At 38.2% G+C, this 23,695-nt stretch overlaps 1 protein-coding gene across 4 annotated transcripts in view; it reads left to right on the top strand.

Moving 5' to 3' along the window:
• The window catches only part of HP1BP3 (heterochromatin protein 1 binding protein 3), a 36,990-nt gene extending 14,543 nt beyond the window's left edge, over positions 1 to 22,447 (top strand). For all 4 annotated transcript variants that reach the window (XM_044914400.1, XM_021684095.1, XM_021684096.1 and 1 more), the window contains 7 exons: positions 1,474 to 1,554; positions 2,633 to 2,787; positions 11,591 to 11,681; positions 16,498 to 16,657; positions 18,056 to 18,167; positions 20,068 to 20,181; positions 20,638 to 22,447. In XM_044914400.1, coding sequence (XP_044770335.1) covers positions 1,474 to 1,554; positions 2,633 to 2,787; positions 11,591 to 11,681; positions 16,498 to 16,657; positions 18,056 to 18,167; positions 20,068 to 20,181; positions 20,638 to 20,932 — 1,008 coding nt within the window. In that variant the 3' untranslated portion in view covers positions 20,933 to 22,447. The remainder of the gene's footprint in view (positions 1 to 1,473; positions 1,555 to 2,632; positions 2,788 to 11,590; positions 11,682 to 16,497; positions 16,658 to 18,055; positions 18,168 to 20,067; positions 20,182 to 20,637) is intronic.
• The last annotated feature ends 1,248 nt before the right edge of the window (positions 22,448 to 23,695 follow it).

Below are 23,695 nucleotides of genomic sequence, written 5' to 3'. Positions count from 1 at the left end.
ATTTATTGCAGCAGCAAAAAAGAATTATTCTTGTCTTGTGTTTGTTAGTTTTAAAGCCTGTTATGTGACTGGACTTGTTACTGTTACGTATTTGTAAATAGGTTCACTTTAACCTAATAGTATTAAAGCTTGTTAGGAGCATCAGAGAAGCCTGAGTAAATTGAGACTAGTACTAACACCAGTAATGATTTCAGGCATAAACACATGTTATTTTGCATAGTACATCAAAATATTGTTTAGAATCATAAAAATTTAAAGTTGGAATGGACTTTATCTTAAACCCTCTTCAGAGGTCCAGTAATTACCACGATCCCATGGTACTGGCAAAAATGGTTCAAAGGACGTAGTTAACTGTATTCCCAGAGTCCTGTTGCCTTTTCTTTCATACCTTTCTGCACAATTTGATTAATACAGAATTCTGTGCCACTAAGGCATTTAAATTCTGATTAGGAACTTTCAACAAGTACTTCATTCCACAAATATATACTGTTCCTGTGTGCCAGGTGCTTGGGGACCCATCAGTGAGTAAAGCAGATTCCTGCTGTGGAGCTAACATTACAGCTTTCTCAAAATGTTGTATAACTGATATTTATATGGCCTTTAAAACAGTCACTGATTTAAAGGTATTATCTAACCAATGTAATTAGAACCAAAGACTTGTCCTCTATCATAGTGTATGTCAGCACAGTTTATGAGCTGGCTTCATGGGGTTTTTTTTTGTTTGGTTGGTTTTTTTTTGTTTTTTTTTTTTTGTGAAATATAGTTTATGACCTATTCTTGCCTCGTAGGCTGACCTCAGTTTGATGCTTAAACAACAGTTTATAGGCTGAAAGCATTTCAGCTTGATTGCTACATTCATAGTAGCACAAATAAAGCTAAGATGTGGAGGACTCAGGTTAGTGTCAATCAGCTTTAAAGTTCTATGAAAGTGCTTTCATATGTGGTAAGACTTACACATACCATATGGGGTGGCTAAGAATTAATTAGATAACTATTCCCATGTGCAGTAATAATCACTAATGGGCGATCTGGGAAGCACTGTAGTTTGAGATCAGCAGGCTGTATACTTTTGCCAAGGAATGATCTTCCTTTCAAGATAGAGGTTTTTCTCATTTTCCCCAAGAGATTGTCCCTTCTCTCATGGTACTTTTTTTGGGGGTGGAAAGCTTGTAGATTATTTAACCTGGTATCACAATAGCATCCGTCCCAGTTCCATAGATGGGGAAACAAAAGCTCAGAGACTTTACGGGGTTGTCCGATATTGAATGGCTGGATGGTACCATAAATAGGATTTGGTCCCAAGTCTTTCAGTCTATCCATTGTTTTTTTCTCTGAAGGGTTGAACAGCACTTTACATTAGTTCTTGTATCACCATGCCTTGTACTTTGCTTGGACTAGTATAAAGTTATAAATGTTAATACCAAAATAATTTTAAAATACTGGTTTATTGTAACTATCATTAATTTACCTTAGGTAAAAGGAAAAGGTGCTTCTGGGAGTTTTATTGTGGTCCAAAAACCAAGAAAAACACCTCAGAAATCCAGAAACAGAAAGGTAAGAAGTCTGTACCACAGTTTGAGCACTGTAAAACTACTTCTTCCACTAAAAATAGCAGCATTGGTTGAGTGTTCACTGTGTGCCAGCAGTGTGCAGAGTGCAGCCTTGCTGCTCAGGCCTTCGCTCACTACCGGCCAGCTAATGAGTAGAAAACAGGCAGTGTGTGAACCAAGCACTCCAGCCCCAGAGCCCATGCACTTAACTGCCATAAGTTGAATTATGGACAGCTGTATGAATTATACTGCTTTTAATGAAATGTCTGAAAAGGGGCATATGAGTACCTCTTTACCCATTATTAGACCCCAAAACTATACCCAGAGCCTTTTTCTTTTCTTTCCTTTTTTTCTCTTCTCTTTTTTCTTTTCTTTTTTGTACATACTAATACTTTTCCTCCTTGAGATACATAATTTCATTTATGGAAAGTATTTGTACAATAATAAAGTGAAATGTGTAGTATTTCCTCTATGTCAGTAAGTGAAATCATGACTATTCCTCTACATCTGTGTTTTTGCAACTCCAAAGATTTTTGCACTTTTTTCCTAAAACTTTGAATGAAATGAACTTTTTTACAGTGCTTTTTGGCGCTGCATGATCCTTTTCATTCTTTGTTATTGAAGGCTAAGAATAAACTAGGACCTTTAATTAAAGTCTACCATTTCTTATCCTTTTTTTTTTTGAGTGGGAGGGGCAGAGGCAGAGGGAGAGAGAGAAATCTTAAGCAAGCTCCACACCCAGTGCAGAGCCCGATCTGGGGCTTGATCTCACAACCCTGAGATCGTGACCTGAGCCGAAATGAAGAGTCGGACGCTAAACTGACTGAGGCACCCAGGTGCTCCTCTTGTCATTTTTATACATATTTTAACTCAATCTGAAGTTCTTATCTCAAATAAGTTGCCACACAAATGCCATTATACCCCTGTGGTATATTTATTTGAATGTGGAAAAAAGTGATAGTTTTCTACAAGTTAGTTGATTTGGCAGTCAATTTAGGAAAGCCCTTGAGTTGAATAGAGAAGCATTTGAACAGAAAACTCTGTATTCTATACTGATAATAATTTTTGATATTATATTTCAGAACAGAAGCTCTGCAGTGGATCCAGAACCACAAGTAAAGTTGGAGGATATCCTCCCATTGGCCTTTACTCGCCTTTGTGAACCTAAAGAAGCTTCTTACAGTCTCATCAGGAAATATGTGTCTCAGTATTACCCTAAACTTAGAGTGGACATCAGGTATGAGCCGTTGATGTAGACTTTAAAGTACAGATGTCTGTGTTACTGCCTTAGCCCTTTTCTCATGAGAAAGGAGAAAGAGTAGATATTCAAGAAGGAGAACATTTGGGGACACCGTGGGTGGCTCAGTCGGTTAAGCATCCGCCTTCAGCTCAGGTCATGATCTCAGGGTCCTGGGATCGAAATCCACATCAGGCTCCTTGCTTGGCAGGGAGCCTGCTTCTCTCTCTGCGTGCTGCTCCCCCTGCTTGTTAGTGTGTGTGCATGCTGTCTCCCTCTCTCTCTATCTCTCTGATAAATCAATCTTTTTAAAAAAATGAACACTTGGGTTGACGTACACATTTTGACCATTGTGAATAATACTGCTTATGAGTAGTGATATACTAACATCTCTTTAAAACCTTGCTTTCAATTCTTTGGGATATATATCCAGAAGTGAAATTGCTAGATGATATGATAATTCTAGTTTTTATTTTTTTGAGGAACTGCCATACGGTTTTCCACAGCAGCTATATCATTTTACATTCCAACCAGCAGTGCACAAGGGTTCTAACTTTCCCATATCCTCGCCAACCCATTTTTCTGATTTTTTTTTTTTAAGGTTTTATTTACTTATTTGACAGAGAGCACAAGTAGGCAGAGCGGCAGGCAAAGGGAGAGGGAGAAGCAGGCTCTCCGCTGAGCAGGGAGCGCGATGTGGGGCTCGATCCCAGGACCCTGGGATCATGACCTGAGCTGAAGGCAGACACTTAACCGACTGAGCCACCCAGGTGCCCCTGTTTTTCTGATTTTTTGATATTAGTTATTCTCAATTGGTATGAGGTGATTGGTATGCATTATTTTTTTTTTTTTTAAGATTTTATTTATTTATTTGACAGAGAGACAGCGAGAGAGGGAACACAAGCAAGGGGAGTGGGAGAGGGAGAAGCAGGCTTCCCGCCAAGCAGGGAGCCCGATGTGGGGCTCAATCCCAGGACCCTGGGATCAAGACCTGAGCTGAAGGCAGATGCCTAGCGACTGAGCCACCCAGGCGCCCCTGCGTTATTTTTTATTTAGAGTTTGAAACGTAAGAGAATTCAGGTTTCTATAAACCTCTACAGAGATATAGCACAGTATCTTTATCATTTAAACATTTAAGGTAGAATTGTGGGAGAATTTTGGTAGTAATTCATTTCCAAAAATGTTGCTACTTAAAAATATCTAGACTGATCATTTAGGCTGTCACATGTGCTAATTTGTGGATTTGTGCAGATATATTAATTTGTTTAAATTTGTAATTCACAGAGTTTGTGTTTTGAGTGTGTTTATGTGAGGTCTTTGTTATGATGACTTTTGGAGAATTATCTTCAATCCGGAGTCATTTCTGTGATTTTATTTGCAGGCACATTGTCCTGATATTGTTTAGTACCAGTATTTACTTGCATTACTGAGGCATTGCAATTAGAATTGCTGAAGTTTCAGCCCAGACACCACATTTTCAGAAAAGCACTTAGTGATCTTCAGAGTGCTCAATTAAAGAGTCAGTGAAATGGTACAAAAGGAATCATAGAAGCACAAAGTTTGAAATTAATATCCTGATTTTTTTGTGCTTTTTCTACCCTGAGTATGACCGCAGACAGAGCTGTGAGCTAGAAATGCGTATGTATGATGCATTTAAAGATGGAAACACATTTCAGGTTTATCGCTTTACTTTCTGGTGACTGAAGACATTATCTTCTCCCAGCTTTTTTCTTTCCTTACCATACTATTCTACTCACAGGAGACAGGTGATTGCTAGCAGCGTAACTTCACTCCATGTCTCATCTTTAGGAACATTTCCTGTCATCATCTTATGTTGAAACAAAATTTGTCCAGTAGACAGGTTACCAACCCATAAATGGTAACAAACCTGAAGACCTTTTCCTATGACCTTAATAATGGTAACTTTTTCTTTTGAAACCCTTTTTCCTTTTACTTTTGTGTAACCATAATGATTTTCTTTTCCTCTGACTGTAGTGGAGTCCTGTGAGACATACAGTTAACATGACAATTTAGCCATACTTAAACTTGGTCAAACAAAAGAACAAGAAAAATGCAGTATTAAAGTATGAGTTATTTGTACTTGCTGTCTACAATCTTCCGCCTCCTGCCCTTTTTTTTTTTTTTTTTTAATTTTATTTATTCTTCTTGAATAAGCTCTACACCCAATGTGGGGCTTGAACTCAGCAACCCTGAGATCATGCTCCTGAGAGCTGTATGCTCTACTAACTGAGCCTGCCAGGTACTCCTCTCCCTTCCTACTTTTTTAAACCCACTTTGTCACACTTTACTCTCAACCACCTTACCTGGATTACTTTTTCCTGTCAGTGTTGCTGATGACCACCATGTTGTAAATTTTAGTAGTCCGTTCATAGTCCTTAACTTACTTGCTAGTGTTTCACGGGCATTTAACACAGTCAAGGACTCCTCTACTTCCTTTCCTTACTTTCTGCACTTGCCTTCTAGGACAGCCTATCTTTCTGATTTTCTTCCAACTTCACTAGCCATTCTTTCTCAGTCTCCTAAGGATTAGACCTTAGGCCTCTTGTCTTTTTTTTTTAAGTTGTTTGTTTTGTTTTTGTTTTTTAGTAATCTCTGCACCCAATGTGGAGCTCAAACTCATGATGCTGAGATCAAGAGTCTCATGCTCTTCTGACTGAGCTAGCCAGGCTCCCTTCTTGTCTTTTCTATCCACATTCTCTTGGTAATTCTTTTCACTGTCAAATCTATACACTCCTAATTTTACAGATACATAAATCTAGCCCATACCTCCCTCCTGGCTGCATATTCACATAGATAGATACTTATTTGCTGTCACTACTTGTGTTTCTAACTTGACATGTTCAAAACTGAACTCTTGACCCCCTCCCCAAAAAACTTGTGTCTTCCGTATCTTCTCCACTTCAGTTAATGGCAACATCATCTTTCTAGCTGCTGAAGCCAGAAACATTGGTTTTGTGCTGGTCTCTTCTATTTATCCCACACCTCCATCTAATTTGTAAGCAATTACTTTGGCATTCATATATTTCTATAAACAGACCTCTTTTCATTATCTCCACTGTTACAGTCTCTTCCAAGCCATCATCATTTCTGTTGTATTAGAGTAATAACTTCCTAACTGTACCTCTCATGCTCCCTCCCCTTCAGTGTGTTCTTAACATAGCAGCGATAGTGGGACTTTCAAAAATGTAAGTTAGATCATATCACCTTGCCACTCAAACCTTCCAGTGGCTTCCCAACCCCCACAGAGTTAAAGCCAGAGTCTCTAAAACAGTATACAAGACACTACACTTCATTGCGTCTCTGACCAAACCCCCACTACCCTTAACTGGCCTCAGAGTCTGCATGCTTGCTCTTCCCTTTGCCTGGATGGTTTTCCCCGTGATCCACTTGCTCACTCCTTCACTACTCTCAGGTTTTTACTCTAATGTCATCATTAGAATGCTTTGACTCTTCCTTGATGGCCTTCCTTTTTTTTTAATCATTTTATTTTGGCAACTTTAGAACATACAAATGTAGAGAGAACATAACCATCATACTAATATTATTTAAGTTCTTAATATCCAATATGCAGGCCATATTCATTGTCCCCAGTTGTCTCCAAAATGACTTTTTATGTTGGTTTGTTCCAGTTGATGTCCAGACATGGCCCATACACTGGATTTGATTGATGGAACCACCCAAAATACACCTGCAACCTTTCCCTCCTCTCCCAGCATTCAGAATTCTACTTCTCTGCCTTATTTTTCTCCATACCACTCATCACATTCTAACATACACTACATCTGCCTGGCCTTTTTAAAATTACTTGTCTACCCCATTAAAATATCAGAATCCTGAAGGCCAGGATTTTTATTTAAATTGTTCACTTCTGTTTCCTCCAAGCCTAACACATAGTAGATGCTCAATAAATATTAGTTGAATGAGTGAATGAATGAATGTGGGCATTTCACCTGGCCATTCCACAAAGAGCCTGTGTCCTGGAACATGTGAAATGAGACGTGAATTTCTCCTCCCATATACTAGAGGCTGTAGATCATTGTGGTTAAGAGCACAGACTTTGGAACCCTTAGGTTTAAATCCTGATTCTGTCATTTTCTAGCTTTGTATCACTAAATAAGTTATCCCTTTGTGTCTCAGTTTTCTCATTGATAAGCAGTGTATCAAAATAAGGTTGTTAGGAGGCTCAAATCTCTTAGTACACGTTAAGCACTTAGAACAGTGCCTGGCACATAGTAAGTGCTCAACTCATGTTAATATTATCAGTCTCAGTTCCAACATCATTCTCATTGTATGACCATTACACTGTGCTAAATAACGATTCTAATGTTTAAAGAGTATTTTTTAGGGGCACCTGGGTGGCTCAGTCAGTTAAGCATCCCACTCTTAATTGCTGCTCAGGTCATGATCTCAGGGTTGTGAGATTGAGCCCCATGTGGGGCTCCGTGCTGGGTGTGGAGCCTGCTTAAGAGTCTCTCTCTCCTCTCTCTTTGCCTCTCTTCCATTCCCCGCTCTCTCTATATATAAAAAAATTAAACTTTAAAAAGATAGTGTTTTTTTATATAATATGCAAGTCATCTCCTTAATTTGGTAGCAATGATTTTTTGCAATCCTAAATTAAAAACTGGGCATGTTGGATTTACGTAGAGACTTTGGGTTTATTCTAAGAAGGTACCTTTAGAAACTTTCAAGGGTAGAGGCGCCCGGGTGGCTCAGTTGGTTAAGCGTCATGGTCTCTTCAGCTCAGGTCATGATCCCAGGGTCCTGGGATTGAGCCCCACTTTAGGCTCCCTGCTCAGTGGAGAGCCTGCTCTCCCTCTCCCTCTGCTGCTCCCCCTGCTTGTATGTGCGAGCACTCGCGCGAGCTCGCTCTCTCTGTCAAATAAATAAATCTTAAAAATAAACGTTCAAGGGCAATTCTACATGAATTAGGAATCATTGTGTCTGGTATAACTTCATCATACTCTTTTTGATTTGTTCTTTCTGCCTCCACCAAAATAAGAACATAGCCCAAGATTCCGTTGTATGCCCTATACCTTTCTCTAAACTTTTTAATCTCCTTGGTGACCCTTAGATTCTTAATATTTTCAACACTAAGTAATTTCAAGAGTTTTTTGATCTTCTTAATTCCATTTATGCATTTCGTATTTTTTTAAGATTTTATTTATTTGAGAGAGAGGGACAGAGAGCGAGCACGAGAGAGTGAGCACGAGCAGGGAGGAAGGGCAGAGGGAGAGGGAAAAACAGGCTCCCTGTTGAGCAGGGACTGAGCCACCCAGGCGCCCCATTTATGCATTTCTAACAGGCTGATGTAACTTTCTTACTTAGATACTTGCAACTCAGAATCCTTGCTATTGTCAGCTGCATTTTTGTCTTCCATCACTTACCTTTGATTCTCCCTGTGCATGGCTTTCATTTTTATCTCTCTCAATGCAGACTGATTTTCTCACAGTTGAGAAACACAGCGCTCAGCAATCACCCATTATTCCCTGCTTCTAATTAAACTGGTATAATTATCTAATTAAAAACAAAAATTGTTATAATAATAAAAAGTCTCTTGAATCTTATGTATAGGGCTTTATAAAACACTTTTGTTTATACTGTTTTCCATGATTCTTAAAATAGACTTAAAAATATACATTCCTACCTCAGTTTTGCTTACCCAGGGTTACCTGACTATTCACTGGTAAAGCCAGAACTTTATTTTGTTTTTCAGTTTCACACTTCTTGCTTTTTCCACTGTTCTGGGTGTCTTATATTGGAAAATGCAAGCATAGCATAGTGAGTAAGAATGTAGAACCTGGGGGCGCCTGGGTGGCTCAGTCGTTAAGTGTCTGCCTTCGGCTCAGGTCATGATCCCAGGGTCCTGGGATCGAGCCCCACATCAGGCTCCCTGCTTGGCGGGAAGCCTGCTTCTCCCTCTCCCACTCCCCTTGTTTGTGTTCCCCCCCCCGTCAAATAAATAAAAAATCTTTAAAAAAAAAATGTAGAACCTGGAATCAAACTGCCTAAGTTTGTAACTGGTTCTTCCACTGCCTAGCTGTGTGACCTTGGAGAAATGACTTTTCTGTGTCACTCAACTTTTCGCCATCAGTAAAGTATGGGCAATAATAGTACCTATTTTTTGGATTTGTTGTATTTTCTGGTTTATTCCACACATATAAAGCATTTCAAACCACTTGGCACCTTAGTAAGTGCAAAATGGTGTGATACAGACTATAGAATTTTTCAGAACAGGGAACTGTGCCTGGGAATTAGCAGTAAGTTAAAAGAGATGGGGCTTGATTAGGTCTAGAAAAATGTAGAATTTTTTTTTTATTTAAGATTTTATTTATTTGTCAGGAGGGGAGAGAGGGAGTGCACAAGTAGGGGGAGCTGCATTCAGAGGGAGAAGCAGGCTCCCCGCTGAGCAAGGAGGCCGATGTGGGACTCGGTCCCAGCACCCTGGGATCATGACCTCAGTCAAAGACGCTTAATCGACGGAGCCACCCAGGCGTCCCAAGAATATAGAATTTAGATGGATGGTAGAGTGGGGTAGGCATTCCCAAAGGAGCCTCATGAGAAAATTTCAAAGGGCAGGAGTTGGCATTCTTTTTTGAGAGCTAAAAGGAGCTTAGGTCTGACTGCATCTAGACTAACAAGGAGTGAGATTACGTTATGGAAGGCTTTGAAGCTGGGTTGAGGCATTAGGACCTGCCACCTGATCAGTTGAGTAACATCATAAAGGTGGCCTTTGTAGGTATATTGACCTAATAGTGGTATGCATTATGAAAACAGAAAGCAGCACAGTGCCCAGAAGGGAGGGTATGGTAGCTGATACTAAGGTTATGGCAGTGGTGAAAGAATGGTCCATTCTGAGAATTTTTGAAGCAGTTGGTAAAATACGGTTTTATTGGAAGATAGAGGAGTGAGTGATAGAACTCTGATTCCTAAAAGCCCAGGACAAAAGTTTATGCTGGCATAAAGATTGCTGAGAAAACAAAAATGTTAAAAAGGGAACTGATTTAACTGATCTCATTCTGGGAGGACCTGAACCTCGGTAAAGAAGATTCTTCTCACTGGGGTGTCAGTATTTTACTGAAGCTCTGTGATCCCCCATTGGAAACCACTCTTTAAGCAGTCTGCCTTATAGAGCAACTAATAGAAAAAGTGTTTGGCAGTTAAATCACTCCCTCAGCTGTGTTCCCAAAGCTCTATGCACATACTTCAACCTTGATCCTTACCATGCTTTACCATGCTGATTATTGTATATTGATCATCTGTTAAATTCCTGGAGTTCAATGACCAGGTCTATCTGTTTATTCCTGTATGACTATAATAAATACTCAGTAAATGTTTTTGGGATGAAGGACTTTGTGTCTCTGTGTAGGTGTGTATGTGTTTTGGGTCATGGCATAAATCACATTCATCCCAAAGGGAATAGCACTGGCTTAGAAATATTTTCACTGTGATTTTTTTTTAATTGGGAGTTTCTTCATCTGGAGTGTCAGGGATGTACAAGATTTGATAGGATAGTTCCCACTCTTTAGCATCCTGTTAGAACATGGGATCCCCCTCTGTTCTTCTTCCCTAAGCCAACAGATGATGTCATTAAAAACTCTCATGTCAGCTCAGCCTGTAGTGCTCAGTGGTTAGATACAAATTGAAAATTTCTTCTCCAGAGAAAGATCTCAAACCTCAGGGAAGCATCCAATAGCAATTATCCTGTGATAATTTGGCCTTCATTATTCTGCCCCACAGTGGGCTGCCCCACTGATCTTTTTCTGTCTGTGTAGCAACTAACCAGTTTCAAATGACTCTCATGACATTCTGCTCTTTGGGTGCATTTTAGTAATTCTTGAGAGTTATGACATAACACAGCTCCAGACTTTCAGAATAGGATTCACCCTTTCTTTAGATGTTCTATTGTTGGCCTGAATGTATAGCTTTCCTTGACTGTCTTGTGCCATACCGTAGTCCCCTTTGAGCCTTAAGTCAACTTGATTGGTTTGTCCCTGCACCTAAGATTCCCCACCCACCTCTCAGACTACTGCTCCTTCACAGGACTGTCTTGCACTTGTTCTTTGTTTGTTTGTCTTAAAGATTTTATTTTTTAAGTAATCTCCACTCAACTAGGGGCTCAGACTCACAACCCCAAGATTAAGAGTTTCATGCTCTTCGGACTGAGCCAGCCAGGCACCCCTTTTATGTTTTTAATGATAATTCAGTTTCTTCTTTCCTGCCATTTGGTTTTGATGACCTAGTGGTGTTTGTTTATTTTAAACTGTAACCCTCTTAAGACAGAAACACTATGTTAGTAACAACCAATTTTCTTTCCCACGGAATTATATTTTATTAAGCTAACCTCATACTGGTTTGTAAAAAATGACTCCGTTTTTTGTTAATGTGTTACATACTTTTTAAAAAATCTGTGAATTTTGCCTCAGAGAATTCCAGTGTTGAATGGGACTTTAAACATACCCATGCTTTGTTTGATTACATAGTTTGGTTGCCGTTGTGGTTGATGGAAATAAACAGAGGGTGTTTGGAGTGCCCTGAAGTTTGGAAATTGGTTGTGTGTGGTATATGGTTCTATGTTATCTGGATAATGACTTAACTTCTTTGCTCAAAGAAAAAAGAATGCCACTTGTGTTAAGGGTACCAGTACTTTATTTTATTGTCCATTTTAACAAAGTACCACATATAATAAGAATCAGAACATAGTTCAGGAAATCACCCTGGATTTGTTTCTTCAAATGTCTCCTTCATTGATATATTGATCGCTGTTCTTCTGTTTTCTCTGCAGGCCTCAGCTGTTGAAGAATGCTCTGCAGAGAGCAGTAGAGAGAGGCCAGTTAGAACAAATAACTGGCAAAGGTGCTTCTGGGACATTCCAGGTTAGAGGCCGAAAAGGATTGTAGAAAAGTGGTTCTTAAAAGTTTTGATTTCAGGACCTCCTTATACTCTTAAAATTTTTTGAGGACCCCAGGAAGTTTTTTTTAATGTGGGTTATACCTATCAATATTTACTGTATTAGAAATTAAAACTGAGGGAAATTTTAAATATTAATTTTTTTTAAATTTCACATTAGCATAAATAATTTTTGTGTGAAAAATAGCTGTATTTGCCAAAACAAAAAAATTGAATGAGAAGAGGGGTACTGTTTATTAAAAATTTGCAGAAGTCTTTAATATTTTGCTTAAGAGAAGACAGCTGATATCTGTTCAACACATTTTGGGTTATATCTATGAAGAAAATTCACCACACGGGGCGCCTGGGTGGCTCAGTCATTAAGCGTCTGCCTTTGGCTCAGGTCATGATCCCAGGGTCCTGGGACTGAGCTCGGCATCAGGCTCCCTGCTCTGTGGGAAGCCTGCTTCTCCCTCTCCTGATCCCCCTGCTTGTGTTCCCTCTCTGGCTGTCTCTGTCAAATAAATAAAATCTTAAAAAAAAAAAAAAAATTTCACCACACATAGTAATACAGTTAGAAAAGTGTGGAATATTTTAAGATAATTTTCAAAAAGTTGTGGATATTATTCTTTGATACTATACCAAAACTCAACAGATGATAATTTTTTTAAAAAAATAAGATTTTATTTATTTATTAGAGAGAGCTGTTGAGCATGTAGGGGGTGGGAGGGACTGACAGGGAGGGAGAGGGACAAGCAGACCTCGCACTGAGTGCGGAGCCCGACCACCACCCTGAGATCATGACCTGAGCCGAAACCAAGAGTTGGAACAAATGATAATTTTTTAAATAGCTTTACTGAAGTATGGTTTATATATCATAAAATTCATTCATTTTAAGTTACAATTTATAATTCAATGATTTTTAGTAAATTTGCAGAGTTGTACAGCGATCATCACAATGCAGTTTTAGAACATTTTCATCACCCAAAAAGATCTCTTGTGCCCATTTGTGGTCTCTCCCCATTCTCATCCTCAGCCAACCTACTAATTGACTTTCTCTTTATATAGATTTGCCTTTTCTACACATTTCATATAGAAAGAGTCATACAATATGTGGTCTTTTGTGTCTGTCTTCTTTCACTTAGCATACTCTTGTCTGAGCCTTGTCCGTGTTGCAGTGTGAATCAGTGCTTTCGTTCCTTTGTATTGCCACATGGTATCACACTGTATGAATCTAACACTTTCTGTTTATTCACAAGTTGATGAAAATTGGGGTTATTTCCACTTTTTTTATTCTTATGAGTAATGTTGCCTATGAACATTTACATCCAAATCTTTGTGCAGACACATGTTTTTATTTCACATGGATATATAACTAGGAGTGTGGACTTGCTGGACTATATGGTAAATTTATGTTGTAAGAAACTACCAGAGTGGCTGCATCATTTTACATTCCTACCAACAAAGTTGTAAGGGTTCTAGTTTCTCCATGTCTTTGCAAACACTTGTTACTGTCTTTTTAAAATTCTAGCCATACTGGTGGATATAGAGTGCTATTTCATTGTGGTTTGGGTTGGCATTTCCCTAATGATTGCTGATCTTGACCATCTTTTCATGTGCTTAATGGACATTTGTTTATCTTTTCTAGTAAGATGTCTCTTTAATTCCTTTTCCTGTTTTTAAAGTTGGGTTATTTGTCTTGCTATAGAGATATAAAAGTTATGTAACTAGATACAAGTTCCTCACTAGATACATCATTTGCAAATATTTTCTCTTAATTTTTGGTCTATGCTTTCACTTTCTTAATGGTATCTTTTGAAGTGCAAAAATATTTAATTTTGATGGAAGCCAGTTTATCATTTTTTAAAATTGCTTCTGCTGTTGGTGTTGTAGCTAATAAATCATCACCTAACTTAAGATCACAAGATTTACTCCTATGGTTTTTTTAAAGAGTCTTTTAAACTTTTAGCTCTTACATTTAGGTCTATCCATTTTGAGTTTTGTTTGTGATACGAGGTAAGGATATAAATATTCATGTTCTTACATGTGGATATCCAATTGTCCTAACACTGTTTATTGAAAAGACTGTCCTTTGCCCACTGAATTGCCTTGGCATCTTTATTAAAAAATAATTGACTATAAATGTTAAGGGTTTATTTCTGGACTCTCAGTTTTGTTCCATTGATCTATATACGAATTCTTTTTTTTTAAGATTTTATTTATTTATTTGAAAGAGAGCAAGAGAGAGAGAGAGCAGGGGGAGGCAAGAACCAGACTCCCCTGTTGTGCAGGGAGGTGATCCCAGGACCCTGGGATCATGACCTGAGCTGAAGGCAGTCGCTTAACCGACTGAGCCACCCAGGCGCCCCTATATGTGAATTCTTATGCCAGGATCACACTGTCTTGATGACTACAACTTTGAAAACTTTGCAGTAAGTTTTGAAACTAGGAAATACTAAAATGTAGTTTTTTAAAAAAATGTTTTGATTATTCTAGGTCTTGTGCATTTCTATATGAATTTTAGGATCCATTTGTCAATTTTCACAAAAAGCCAGCTAGGATTTTGGTAGAGATTGCATTGAACCTATATATCAATTTGGGAAGAATCATTATCTTTATAATACTGACTTTTCCAGTTCATGAACACTGACTATCTTGTTTATTTAGTAACTTTTCTCAGCAGCATTTTGTAGTTTTCAGTATAAAGGTCTTACATTTCTTTTAAGTTTATTCCTAAGTATTTTACTCTTTTTCCATGTTATTTTGAATGGAAATACTTTCATTTTTAGATATTGCTAGCGTATAGAAAAATAATTGATTTATCTATTGGTAATTTATTTGTCTATTGATTTTATATTGATTCAACTTCGCTGAACTCATGTACTAGTTCTGGTAGTTTTCTTGTAGGCTCCTTAGGATTTTTTGTGGATTCCCTAGGATTTTCTGCATAAAGAGTCATATTGTTTGCAGATAAAGACTATTTTACTTCTACCTTCCCAATCTAGGTGTTTTGCTTTTTTCTTGCCTAATTGCACTGGTTAGAACCTCCAGTACAGTGATGAGAGCAGACATCCTTATCTTGTTCCCCATCTTAAAGGGAAGACATCAAGTCTTACACCATTAAGTTAGCTGTAGGTTTTTCATAGATGCCTTTTATCAGATTGAGAAAATATTTTCCCCTATTGTTTCTTGGGAGTTCTTATTATGAACAGCTGTTGGGTTTGTCAGATGATTTTTCTGTCTTTTGAGATGATCATGTGGCTTTTGTCCTTTATTCTGTTAATAATAGTGTATTACATTAACTGATTGTGTGGTAATTCTTTAAAGGTTAGTTGCCATGTAGAATCTGAGACTGTATCAGTGAACTTTTTGTATTCTTGCCTTAAAATCTTCTGGTCTTGAACTTTGAGTGGATCTTCTAACCATGCATAATTTCATTACATGATCATTTGGAAAATAGTGGTTCACTGAATTATGCAGGTTATTAAAATATTATCACATTTCATCAAACAATAACAAAAGTAACATATTACCCGCTGACCTCATCAGAACAATATTTAAGTACTAGGAAATTACCAGGCTCACCATGGTGTAAATACAAGTGTTGTGATTTAAAATTTTTCTTAAAAAATTGCTTTTTATTCTTGGTAACGAATACTGTTAGTTTTCCTTGAAGGGAGAGGATTATTTAATACATTTTCAAGAAAATGTCTACCAGATGCCCAAGTCCTAAATAACTGTAGTTTATCTGTTAGTTCCATCAAATAAAAAAGGGTGTTCCATGAATAATGCAGCTAGTTCAGCTCACAACTCAATCACTGGGGGTGCTTTTCCTTGAGACCACCATCATACTTCCATATGCAGCTGACATGCTTTATGTGTTCTTCCCATCTCATCCCATAAAATAACAAAAAGACATGCACTGGGGTTGAGATTTAATAAAATAATTTTTGCTACTTCATCAAGGGCATTCCTAAGTGAAATTGACGTTTTTTTTTAAACCAGAAGTGCATCGCAATAAAGAATACAGTAATTGTTGGTACATTTTTGTGTCTCCTCTGATTTATGGTAAGGTGGCAACAGTTTTACCCACTGTTGCTTTTATACCATCAGTGCAAATGTCACCACAGTGAAAAAGGCACATCACATCTTAGTATTATTATGAAAATAGTTTTGACCTTGCAGATCCTCTGAAAGAGTCTCAGGAACCCCATAGGGTTTGTAGACCACTCTTTGAGAATCTCTGTTGTAGACCATACCTGAGTTTGTTCTTTTGCCCTTTTTGCTTATTGGTGCTGATCTTTGTTCCCCATCCTTTTGTCCTCGGAATATGCTATGTAATTTTCTGTTGTATGATACCCTAAGTATTTATTAAACTTTTCCTTTGCTATTTTCCTTACAGGATTAAAAAGGTTTTTTATTATTTTTTTAACTACTGCATTTTTCAGATTGAGAGAAAGGAAGTATTCTCAAAAGTGTCTTATTTATTGGGGCATAACTTGCTTAACAAGTTAACTTGCTTATTGGGGTAGAGCTGTTACTCTGAGTTAGGGTAGCTGTTGCTGTTTTAGGTTGGATGGAGGGGTAAATGGAAAGAGGAAATATCCAGAGGAGGGTTGGGACTCCTCAGTCAGATTGAATACCTGATGAGTGGGAAGAGAAAGTCCCTAACCTGACAATTTATTGTAAAACATATCTGTGCTAATGCAGGAACTCCGACCCACCTGGTGCAGAGGAGTCTTGTCTTGACCTGCTTTGGGAGAGTGTTGTCTTGATGCTTTTCTCTTCCTCCTTGGAAAACAGCTGAAGAAATCAGGGGAGAAACCCCTGCTTGGTGGAAGCCTGATGGAATATGCAATCTTGTCTGCCATTGCTGCCATGAATGAGCCGAAGACCTGCTCCACCACTGCTCTGAAGAAGTATGTCCTCGAGAACCACCCAGGGACCAATTCTAACTATCAAAGTAAGACTCAGAGTTGTGTGCATTAACTAGGATCAGGGGAATTATCTTGTGAAAAATTTTAGAGCTTATGCTGTTAATGACAAAGCATTAAGTATCGACTGTGAAAACCAAGAGGGAACAACAACTTTACAAATTTATTATTTACAAAAAGAAAAACAAATGATCAAGGCTTCTCCTTAATTTACAATGTTTATTGAAGATCAGGATTTGATTTTACTTTGCTGTAAAGGTTTTTCTCATATTTGTTTTTGTTGTAATTTAGATAAATCCTTGATTCAGAACACCTCTCAAATATAGTATCTTTTTGCCTTTCTGAATGTTTACTAAAACATCTGATTCCACCTTGAAACCAAGCTGGTGTTTTTAAATACGACTTATATTATTTCTCATTGCCTTAAGCCCTGAAACAGAAAATACTTTTTTTCAGTAAAGTGTATTTACTCTGTCAGTTGGTGATTGGAGATGAAAAGCCTCACCCTGGCAGCACTGTCACATACGACTGAGGGAGGCTGGGTATTTTCTCCGTGAGCTACTAGCTTAGGCATAGTGGTGTAGGGCAAGGAATGTGGAAAATAAGTAAGTAACAGTGCAAACTAGACTGTATCATTTTAATTAAAAGTAATTTTGACATCTTAATAGTGACCTTTAGCATATATGTAGTATGCATTTTTTAATGTTAAGGAAGAATGCTCTCTGGTCATTTTTTTCATACGTTACTTTGAAAACTGTGTGTGACTTTTTTTTATCTTTCCTTCCTTCCTTAAGATACGTGTTGTGTTTACTGTGTATACTGACCCTTGTAGACCATTTCATGATTTTCCCTTTTGGTTGAGTATTACAAGAGAAGATGAAGTTGGTTATTAACCTCTTATGTATCACTGATATTGCAGCTATTTTTTGGACACTGAATCACCATAAAATGTAGTTTCGATGTGTCTTTGTATGAAAGGTGAGAATCAGTGAGGCCTTTAGAGTCCACGGTATTGTTCTGTTATTTGTTGATCTTTATCGATATTCTCCTAGATGATTTTCCTAGTACAAATGGGTATTCAGTGGATGTTTGAATGGAGATGAAAGTTTAGTTTTAAGTTGGCTGTTAATCATTTTTGTGCCACTGTAAGGCAAGTCACCACTCTGGGCTCCTGTTTTCCTTTCTGTGAAATGAGGAACTTGACTTAGTGGTCTCTAAAGTCTCTTGCTGTGACAATTTAACATTTTCAAATTTATGGGCACTTAATTAATTAAGTGAATTATTAATCCTTTTGACCACAAAGAATTCCCTTAGCACATGTCAACTAGTATTTTGACAGGACAGTAAATTGATGTATAACTGATTGTAGTTGAGGGAATTATCAAATTGAATAAACAACTTTCTTCATTTCTGAATTTTTTGTTCAGTGCATTTGCTGAAGAAAACTCTGCAGAAATGTGAAAAGAATGGGTGGATGGAACAGATCTCTGGCAAAGGATTTAGTGGCACCTTCCAGCTCTGTTTTCCCTATTATCCCAGGTAAGCACCTAGCCCATAATGTGAAGTGTTGGTCATTGTAAATTTAAAATCTGATTCTAGGTTACAGGCTTGGGCTTAATTTATTAACTTATTACTGTTCTACTTGAAAATAAAGACTACTTAAGGCAATATTGGTTTTTTGGGGTGGGGTTTTTTTTTTTTTTTTTTAAGGTTTATTTATTTATTTTAGAGAGCATGAGCAGGAGGGGGAGAGGGAGAGAGAATCTCAAGCAGATTCCCACACTGAGCATGGACCCCGACTCAGGGCCCGGTCTCATGACCCCCGAGATCATGACCTGAGCCAAAGCCAAGAGTTGGATACTTAACTGACTGAGCCACCCAGGTGCCCCTACTAAGGCAGTATTGTGTTAGAGTAAAAGCTTTTCATGTAAGAATGGGGGGATTTTGGCTATCCTGCCAGAGCTTACTGTTAGCCATCCATTCCTAAAATCAAGCATTGAATTCTTTGAGATCCTTGGCTATTTTTATGTTCATTCCTTCTTTATTAAGTAAATGATAATGACAAGAAGACTATTAGAGAGTTAGGTATGTTTTAATTGTCCATCATTCGGGGTACCTGGGTGGCTCAGTTGGTTGAGCATCTGCCTTCGGCTCGGGTCATGATCTCAGTGTCCTGGGATTGAGTCATGTGTCAGGCTCCCTGCGCAGCGGGGAGTCTGCTTCTCCCTCTCCATCTGCCTCTCCCCCTGCTCATGCTCTCTCTTACTCTCACTCTCTCTCTCTCTCAAATAAATAATCTTTTAAAAAAAAGTTGCCCATCATTCAAGGAAGGAGAGCATTGCATTGGCTGCTTCCAAGAATCCTAATTTGCATTCTCCATACTATAGAGACAGGGCCATTTCCTTGAAAACTTTTTTTTATCTATATTTATTATTGCACTAAAAAATACATTGAGCACCTCCTATGGGCCCAGCATTGTCCTGTGTACCCATGCAATGGCCTTATACTTTCATTTCTAGTAAAGTGCCATGACATGTACCACTAAAACCCTGTTTTAGCAAGAGTATAGTGTAGTTTCTTATATTGTACCTTGTGCACAAGTCTAGGTAGGTGTTGCTTGGTTGCATATTATTTGAATTTTTCAAACATTAAAACCTTAAAGTCAAGCATATAAAATGTTATAATTTGGGGCACCTGGGTGGCTCAGTCGTTAAGTGTCTGCCTTCGGCTCAGGTCATGATCCCGGGGTCCTGGGATCGAGCCCCACATCAGGCTCTCTGCTCGGCGGGAAGCCTGCTTCTCCCTGTCCCACTCCCCCTGCTTGTGTTCCCTCTCTTGCTGTGTCTCTCTCTCTGTCAAATAAATAAATAAAATCTTAAATAAATAAATAAAAATAAAATGTTATAATTTAAGCAATTATTAATCAATGGGATCAATATTTCTATCAGTAAGGGCAAAGAAAATTAGAAAATCCTTGCTGAATTTCTCTAAAACTTTGAAGAGATTCAGCCTTTATATTATTTCGAGGTCTTTTGCCAGTATTATTAGGGCAAAAAATGTATACTGCTGTGCAATCTGTTTGCTGCCTTATAGATAGTTCAGTTCTATATATATATATTCAGTGGCAAATACAGTGCTGGACACACATCAGGAGCTTAAATAATTGTTTAGTAAGTCAATGATTAAGAATCAGTTTTATTAAATGGTAGCAGGAAGGGAATGAGGTATGGCCTGGGACTTTTACAGATTTGTTATAACTTTGTGTGTTCAGAATAAGTTAAACTGTAACCTGATACTTGTAATATAGCATTTGGAAGGGCAGGAAGAAGTGGAATGCACCTAGGGAAGAGCACCTAGGTTCACATTTCTCCCTTGTCCTGTGTGGAACTTCTCTTTGACCTGATTTTACCTAATTTTTCTTTCCTTCTTTCTTTCATAGCCCAGGAGTTCTATTTCCAAAGAAAGAGCTAGATGATTCAAGAGATGAGGATGAAGAGGAGGATGACTCCTCAGAAGAAGACTCTGACGATGAAGAGCCTCCACCTAAGAGGAGGTATGGATTTGTAGGAGGCCTTTCTACCTTAAAGCTAAAAATGGCAGTAATAATAATAGCAACTTAATTCAAGATCCCTCTCAGAAAGTTCTTTGTGTAGCATTTGAACTTGTCTTCTTGAAAATTCAGGGACTTTGAACTTAGGAAGCCCTGTGAATATGTAATTTACCGTTTGGTAAATACTGTATGTATATCCATAGTTTGTTGGTTATTCAAAGAAAAATAATCCCACTTTTTCTTAGTAAAAACAACATGAATTATGTATAGACTTCATTGAATCGGTTGAATTTTTATACAATTTTAGTAAAGGCTCTAGTTAAAAATAATCACATTCCTATCCTTTACATAGGTGACTTTTTATCTGTGCTAGATCTTTTGTGGCAAAATATCTGGTCATCCTGGCAAAGTGAATCTCTCAAGTACTAAGTGATGGCCTTTGTTCTTTGGTTCTCACAGGTTGCAGAAGAAAACCCCAGCGAAGTCATCTGTGAAGGCTGCATCCGTGAAGCAGAGAGGGTCCAAGCCTGCACCTAAAGTCCCAGCTGCCCAGCGGGGGAAAGCGAGGCCCCTGCCCAAGAAAGCCCCTCCCAAGGCCAAAACTCCTGCCAAGAAAGCCAGACCCTCATCCTCAGTCATCAAGAAGCCTAATAGTGGCTCTTCAAAGAAGCCTGCAGCCAGTGTGAGAAAGGAAGTGAAATTGCCCGGCAAGGGCAAATCCAACATGAAGAAATCTTTCAAAGCAAAAAAGTAAATTTTATAGGGAAAAAAAAGGGTATCATGATAAAATTCAGACTCTTATTTTCTAAGGTCAGTGTGCATTTGTTTTAGTTTTGATGCTTTTAAAATTACATTTTTTTCCCTCCCCTATGAACATTGTGGGGAGGGAATATAAATAAACCAATTTAGGCATTTGTTAGCTTTAGGTGCTGTTCTTGGTGCCTGCCCCTTCCCTCAGTCATTTTAATTTCTGCTATAACTCTGGATTTTCCTGAACTGTATAATCTACACTTGTCATTTTTTCTCCCTCCACCCCAACCCTCTTTTATGGTCAGCTTTGGCTTTTTTTTTTTCCCTTCCAGCTTTATCTAAACAGTTGCAAAGATTTTTATATTTGTAGAAAGCATCAAGAATAGGATGCTGGTCAGGTGCTGGAAATAAAAAAGAGGCAGTATATAGCACTGACTGAATTGTAAAGCTTTCTGCCTGGAGACTCCAGTTATAGCTATAATAATTAATCTTATTTATGAAACTACTCCACTAACCTTCTCTCTCCAATTATATAAATACAGAGACATCTTAGCTTTGGGAATAAGCCAAAAAACGTTATGATTTCATGAAGTTCTGAAAACCTGTGACTCCTTTGGGCTACTTTCACATTGGTCAATTTCCAGGTATTTTTCACTGGCCCAGGGCATTGTGTTCCTTCAACCGCAAGCACAAATTCCCTCCACATACTTGATTTTTGACTGAAGGGGAAATACAGGAATATATTGAATTTGTGATTTCTGGTGTCACCCATGTTACCAAAAACCAAAACATATAAAATCTTCTTGATCAAATGTTTAAATATATTTTTTAATATTTGGAGCATGAGTTGTCATTTCCAGTTTGCCTTTTTTATAAGGAAATGTTGGAGAGTTACATCATTGCTAATGTAGAAATGTTAAGGTGGAAAAACATACAATTTGCTAAAATAAACTAAATTCCAGATTCATCTGTGGGTTTTTTTCCCCCTCCTTTCTTTCCACAGCACTTTTGATATCAAACAAATGGCTTCCTTTTTGGGATATTTAAAAAAAAAAAAAAAAACAAAGGAAAAAAAAGCAAATGAAGCCCGACTACCTAACCCTCATTTGTATTTGTTTTAGTATCGTGCAGTTGTGTTCAATAGTACTAGCTTTCTACTTGGGAATTAACTGATTTCCGGTTATCATTTACCCTCCCTGTGGCACTTGACATTTTAATTGTCTTAAACTTTTTGGTGTACACCTTCTGGCCCCTTTGAGTGCTGCCAGAGGCAAAAGACATTTGTTTGATTCATTCCACTTGGATTGTCTCCTGGGATCTTATCTGCAGCCTCGCGGTGTGTGGCTGCGAACTGGACTGGAGAAGATTGGCTTGAAGTAGATCCATAATCATGTGTGATCCCGTCATGAGCTCATTGGAATCTGTGTTGCATGTAAGGCAATCTTTCCTGTTGTAAATCTTCCTTTTTTTATGTACATATATTTTGAAAAATATGAATAAACATGAAATTTTAAAGCTGCTGAACTGTAGCTTCTATTTAAAAATTTCTAGTATATCCTTAGAAATAGTGAAGTTGCATTCACTTGAGTCTTTTCTACTCCTTTCAATGCTGCCATCCATTTTCCTTTTTATTTTATTTCTTTAATTTAAAAATTTTGGGGGCGCCTGGGTGGCTCAGTTGTTAAGCAACTGCCTTCAGCTCAGGTCATGGTCCCAGGGTCCTGGGATCGAGTCCCATATCGGGCTCTCTGCTCCACGGGAAGCCTGCTTCTCCCTCTCCCACTCCCCCTTGCTTGTGTTCCCTCTCTTGCTGTGTCTCTCTCTGTCAAATAAATAAATAAAATCTTTAAAAAAAAAAAATTTTTTTTTTAAAGATTTTGAGTAATCTCTACACCCAGTGTGGGGCTTGATCTCACAATCCCAAGATCAAGAGTTGCATGCTCTGCTCACTGAGCCAGCAGCACGCCCCCATCTTCCTTTTAAACACAAGCTCCAGTTTATTTGCTTTTGAATTCTTTATATGGATGGCAAATGATGTTTCTAGACATATTGAACCTGGTTATTTAATGAGTAAGAGGTTTAAAAAAAATCATTTTGCATTTTACTAAGGTCCTTGTTTTTTTTTTTTTTTTTTTTTTTAAGATTTTATTTATTTATTTGAGACAGAGAGTGAGAGGGAGGAGGGTCAGAGGGAGAAGCAGACTCCCTGCCAAGCAGGGAGCCCGATGCGGGACTCGATCCTGGGACTCCAGGATCATGACCTGAGCCGAAGGCAGTCGCTTAACCAACTGAGCCACCCAGGCGCCCCAAGGTCCTTGTTTTTAAGATCATGGATTCCAGTTTTTTATGTTTAATGTCCACATATATCCTTGGGTTAGGAAAAAAAATACAGCACTGCCAAAGGATTGATAAACCCCACAGACCTAATTCTATTTTCTATTAAGCTATTTGGCAGGTAATAATTTCTTATTTTGGGTGTTGGGTACCTGGGCTAAGAATTCCGTACTCTTCTGGGGTCAAAAGTTGGAGGATTTCGGTTGGTTTCTCTGTTTTACGATACCACTTTTAAAAAGATAACCCGAACAGTCACCTGGTGGCTATATTGTACATCAGGTGCTCCAGCATCAGGTAAGAAGTTTCGACCAGATCATCTGAGATCCTTTCCAACTCTGACATTGTGTTAACTTCACAAAGTTCAGGTAAGGACAAAACTGTCCTTGCTTCAGAATCATGTAAAGGGAAAAGATAAAAGGGTCACTGAACTCTT

Source organism: Neomonachus schauinslandi, chromosome 4, assembly GCF_002201575.2.
Source record: "Neomonachus schauinslandi chromosome 4, ASM220157v2, whole genome shotgun sequence".
NCBI lineage: Eukaryota > Metazoa > Chordata > Mammalia > Carnivora > Phocidae > Neomonachus > Neomonachus schauinslandi.
Note: the sequence above shows the minus strand (reverse complement) of the source record. Positions and strands in the feature narration are given on the sequence as shown.